The sequence below is a fragment of the Sarcophilus harrisii genome, chromosome 2 (genome assembly GCF_902635505.1).
Source record: "Sarcophilus harrisii chromosome 2, mSarHar1.11, whole genome shotgun sequence".
In the NCBI taxonomy this organism is placed as follows: domain Eukaryota; kingdom Metazoa; phylum Chordata; class Mammalia; order Dasyuromorphia; family Dasyuridae; genus Sarcophilus; species Sarcophilus harrisii.
The window spans coordinates 616,077,865-616,082,847 of NC_045427.1; the positions used below are offsets into that span (position 1 = coordinate 616,077,865).

Consider the following 4,983-nt stretch of genomic DNA (forward strand, 5'->3'; position numbering starts at 1 on the left):
GGGGAAAGAAAGCGCTTCGCGGGCTCTGGAGGGGAAGGAAAGCGCTTCGCGGGCTCTGGAGGGGAAGGAAAGCGCTTCGCGGGCTCTGGAGGGGAAGGAAAGCGCTTCGCGGGCTCTGGAGGGGAAGGAAGGCGCTTCGCGGGCTTTGGAGCGATTGTTGCACACACACACACACACACACACACACACACACACATCGGAGAAGAAACGTTCATTAAGCGCTGGGCACTGGCTGGAGACAGAGACAACTATCGGCGCTCCCGCCCTCAAGGGGCTTACGCTCTGCGGGAGGGGACAAGCAACACAAAGCGCGTCAAAGTAAAACAAAGTAACAAACAGAAACAAGGGCGCGCCTGTAGGCACAAGAGGAGACGCGGCGTTTCTGTAAACCTTGGGCGGGCGCGGCTGCGCCGGCGGCCTCAGACCCCTCCCCACCCCCTCTGGGGCGGGGTTGCCGCTCCCCTCTCCAGCGCGTCTTGCGCGCGAGGACGCCGAGGCCAGCCGGATTGGAACTCGCCAGTGCGGGCTGCGGCCGCGAGCTGCCCGGATGTACCCACACACGGCCATTACCCGGATGCACACCCACGCCTACGTTAGGGAGGACTATGAAAAGCGAGCATTAGACAGGGACGTCTTTGGCCTCTCTATTTCCCCGGGCTCGGCACAATGGCGGGCGTACGGTGGGCGCTTAGTCACGGAGCTTTTGACTGGGATTGCTTAGTTAAAAGAGAGGACACGGGAAGGGAAGGGGAGTAGAGAACGAAGCCGAGGCCAAGGCCAAGGCCGGCCGAGAGCTTGACGCATCTGTCACGGATGCCAAGGCGCAGGCGCGCCAAGGTGACAGGAAGCAAACAGTTGAGCCGGAGCCCGAAAGACCGGAGCGCATGGCTCTCCCTCGGCCAATAAGAGGTGGGGGCGTGGCCATCGCCGTCCGCCAACCAATGGGCGGGAGGGAGCCGGCCGCGGGCCCGCCCCCTGGCCTGACTCGGAAGTGCTTTGGCTTCGGCACAGAGCAGGCGGGTCAGCGTCTGTGCATCGGTGCATCTTTCGCTCTCGCTCTCCGCTCTCTCTCTCTCTCCGCTCCCGCTCCGCATCCGCAGCGCCCGCCGCCGCCGGCACCGCCGCCGTCATGGTGCGCAAGCTCAAGTTCCACGAGCAGAAGCTCCTGAAGAAGGTGGACTTCCTGAACTGGGAGGCCTTGGACCACAACCTGCACGAGCTGCGCGTGCTGCGACGCTACCGCGTGCAGCGGCGCGAGGACTACACGCGCTACAACCGGCTGAGCCGCGCGGTCCGCGACCTGGCGCGCCGCCTGCGCGACCTGCCCGAGCGCGACCCCTTCCGCGTGCGCGCCTCGGCCGCGCTGCTGGGCAAGCTGTACGCCATGGGCCTGGTGCCCACCCGCTCCTCGCTGCAGCTCTGCGACACGGTGACGGCGTCGAGCTTCTGCCGCCGCCGCCTGCCCGTGGTGCTGGTCAAGCTGCGCATGGCGCAGCACCTGCGCGCCGCCGTGGCGTTCGTGGAGCAGGGCCACATCCGCGTGGGCCCCCACGTGGTCACCGACCCCTCCTGCCTGGTCACCCGCGCCATGGAGGACCTCATCACCTGGGTGGACTCGTCCAAGATCAAGCGCCACGTGCTCAACTACAGCAACGAGCGCGACGACTTCGACCTGGACGACTAGGAGCCCGGGCCGCGAGGAGGAGGAAGCCCCTCCCCCACCCCCACCCCCCGGCCGCAGCCGGACCCCTGCTCCAGAGTGAATAAAAAGCATCTGTTTTCCCGCAGCCCTCGGCCCCCGTGTCTTTTGTTGTCTTGGCGGAGGCCGCCCGGGGAGGGAGGAGGGAGGGAGGGAGGTCTGGGAATGGAGGGGCTGCAGGGGGGCGGGGCTCCGGGACGGGGGGGAGGGTCTTACTCGGGCTCAGGACAGTGCCTGAGGGCGGATTTGAATTCAGAGCCTCTGGCTCCCCCTCCACCAGCTGCCGGGTCCTGATTGAACACCAGGCCCGTTTCATCAAGCATCCAGTGTGGCCATTTTGGAAGGAAAGCTTAGTATTTTATCTATTTTGAGTGGATTTCTACGCTTGTTAAATAAGGCTTAATTTGGTCATCGTTTTCATAGGTGTATTCACCTAAGTCATACACACATGCTCTCTAAGGAGAAGGAAAAAACCGAGGGGTTTTCAGAATCCCCTTTAAAAAACATTCGGTTTCGGCTGTAATCTTGTTTAAAAGCGGGAGGGGGGAGCGGGCTTACTGAAAACTGCGGGTCACGCCGAGCCTGTGTGCTCCGGCCTCAAAACCCTGACGGCCCTTCCCAGATCCATCCCTGCACAGATCTCTTCTGCAGGGCAGACTGTGTCGGGAGCTCTGCAGGAACAAGCATTTCCTTCCATGGCGGGCCACGCTGAAACGTACAACTAGAAGCAGGCTTGGGCTCCGACAGCTACCTTGTATCTATCTGCCTCAGGCTCTTAGCCCCCAGGCGATTCGCACCTAAAAACTTAAATATGGAAATGAAACGCTAGTGAAGAGCAGAGCCCTCGGGCAACGCGGCCGCGGAGCAGCTGGGGCCCAGTCGCTGCTGGAGCGGCTATGAGCTGACCTTGGGGTTTCTGAGCGAATCCGAACTTCCATTTTCCTAGATGGGAAAAGGGGGATGGGTTTCGCTGGAAGCTGAAAGCCAGACCGGGGTAGGGAGCGGGGGGTGACCTTCAGGAGCGCGCTGCGGAGGCGGAGAAGCAGCTGGGCTTCTGGCCGGCCCCCGCTGAGGGCCCCGACGATCTCCTGCCCTCGCCGGCGGGGAGGCTGAGGAAACGGGGGTCCCAGGCTCGCCTTTCCGGGAGAAAGCCTCAGAGCCCCAGCGTCGGTGGGAAAGCCCGGGGGAGCCCGGGAATGTTTCCCTTCCCCGCGCTGGCAGGCGCTGTGGGAGGCAAGGGGGGATCGGAGGCGCTGTGGGAGGCAAGGGGGGATCGGAGGCGCTGTGGGAGGCAAGCGGGGATCGGAGGCGCTGTGGGAGGCAAGGGGGGATCGGGAGGCGCTGTGGGGGCTGGTCTCCCAGGAGTCCGGGAAGGTGAGAAACGCTTGTGCGAACGACACCGTGAGGCGCGAGACATCGGCCTGAGATGATGCCAGGGCTGCGCGGGATGCAGAACTGGGAAGGGGCGGGGTCCCGGGGAAAGGATCTTCAGGGAGCCCCGGTAACAGACAGAGCATTCAAAACCGCGGCGCACCGAGCTGGGGGGGAGGGGAGAGGGGGGCGCACGAAGCTGCCTGCGGGGGGGGGGGGGGGAAGCACCAAACAAATTATGTATCTCGCACAGGCGATCGAAGCAGTTGTTTCAGAGGCAACATTTGAATCCAGGGCTTCCTAAATCCAGGCAGCATTTCTATGCACAGAGTCAGCTGTTAGGCTGGGCAGGGGTAGCTCAAGACAGTGTCTGTGATGGCAACAGGGAGACCCTTCAGTCCTTGCAAAGCCTGAGATTTCCTCAATGTGGGCGCTTCCTCCACCATCACCGCTTCTTATTCTTGAGTTACTATGGCAACCCGTGTGGAGACAACACGTTCCAAATGTCACGTTCTCTGTTTCTGTCTCTCTCTCTCTCTCCATCCCTCTTCCCTCCCTCCCTCTCCCTCCTCCCCCCTTTCCCTCCCTTTCTCTCTCTCCCTCCCTCTCTCTCTCTCCTTCCCTCCCTTCCTCTCTCTCTCTCTCTCTTTCTCCCTCTCTTTCCCCCGCTCTCTTTCTCTTTAGCTCTCATTCTGTCTCTGTCTCTCCACAACTGGAGGCTGAGTGACTCTCACACCTGGGTAGGTGACTCAGATCCTCCCGGCTCCCGGGCCATGGAGCTTCCCAATAATTGCCCCTTCTTGTAATAAAAAGGGCGCCGCGGGCTGCGAGCTTTGGCAGGTCCTTCCAGCTGGGAAGGCGAACTCTCCGCAGGGATTCACCACCAAGTGTCTCCTCGGGGCCTTCTTTGTGCCAAGCCCTTTGCCCAGTCCGGGGTTAGATCTCCCCGGCTCAGTGTTCTCCCTGTCCAATCCATCTGCTACGACAGAGCCCAGAGAGTCTCCAAAGTGTGTCCCATCTCTCCCCTTTGCCTCTGTCCTCCAAGGGCCTTCCTGGCCCTCTGCACGGCCCAGCCCAGGCTACCTGTGTCTAGGCTGGCCCAGCACTTCCCCGCACTACCACCCACGCCCATCTCCTCTCGCCATCGTTTCTCATCCCCTCCTCTGGGGTTCCCTGCTTTCCTACTGCCCTCGGTCCGGCTTCCTTCCATTCATTCTGTTGGAGATTGCTGCATATGCTCACCTGTGGGCAAGGGTTTGCCCCCATAGAATGCGAGCTTCTCGAAGACTTTGGCTTTCCTCTCTAACCCCGGACTTGGCAAAGGGCTTGGCACAAAGAAGGCCCTGAGGAGATGCTTGGTGGTGAATCCTGCGGAGAGTTCGCCTTCCCAGCCTGGAAGGACCTGCCAAAGCTCGCGGCCCACGGAGCCCTTTTTATTACAAGGCAGAAGAAGTGTGAGAAGGAATTTCCTGAGCCCGGAGCCGTGAGCCCAGCACGGAATGGGCCGCTTCAGACACACCGAGGTTCGTGGGACTGAAGCGATTAGACAGAGACCCCGTTGTCATTTGTGTACAACAAACCTACAAGTCCTGCCCAAACCTCTCCCATGAACCTGTCGCTCTGTGGAGCTACCATTGCTTGGCTGCCTCATGGGTATCCCTGAATCAATATAACCAAAATAACTCATCTGCCCCCCCCCCAAAGAATCTTTTCCTAACTTCCTTCCCTACACCCCCCCCCTTTTTTTTTAATACTCAAGGGCCATATCCAATCAGTTTTAATTTGATCCCTTAAGAAATATTGTATCTGTAATGCACACTCAAGACTTTGTACCTTCTAATGTTTAATGTTGATTGTCTAGTCCAAGTTTCCCACATTTTGTCATATAGAACTATTGATTTTTGTGGACAAAT

The 4,983-nt window shown here is 60.3% G+C and overlaps 1 protein-coding gene across 1 annotated transcript; it reads left to right on the forward strand.

Moving 5' to 3' along the window:
* Positions 1-527: 527 nt before the first annotated feature.
* IMP3 (IMP U3 small nucleolar ribonucleoprotein 3) lies at positions 528-1,787 on the forward strand. Its single transcript, XM_003754994.3, has one exon. The coding sequence runs from the start codon at positions 1,130-1,132 to the stop codon at positions 1,682-1,684; it is 555 nt and encodes a 184-aa protein (XP_003755042.1). The 5' UTR covers positions 528-1,129; the 3' UTR covers positions 1,685-1,787.
* The last annotated feature ends 3,196 nt before the right edge of the window (positions 1,788-4,983 follow it).

What these genes read in the sequence shown, in the direction of transcription:
- IMP3 (XM_003754994.3), top strand. Translation starts at nt 1,130, where the DNA reads ATGGTGCGCAAGCTCAAGTTCCACGAGCAGAAGCTCCTGAAGAAGGTG.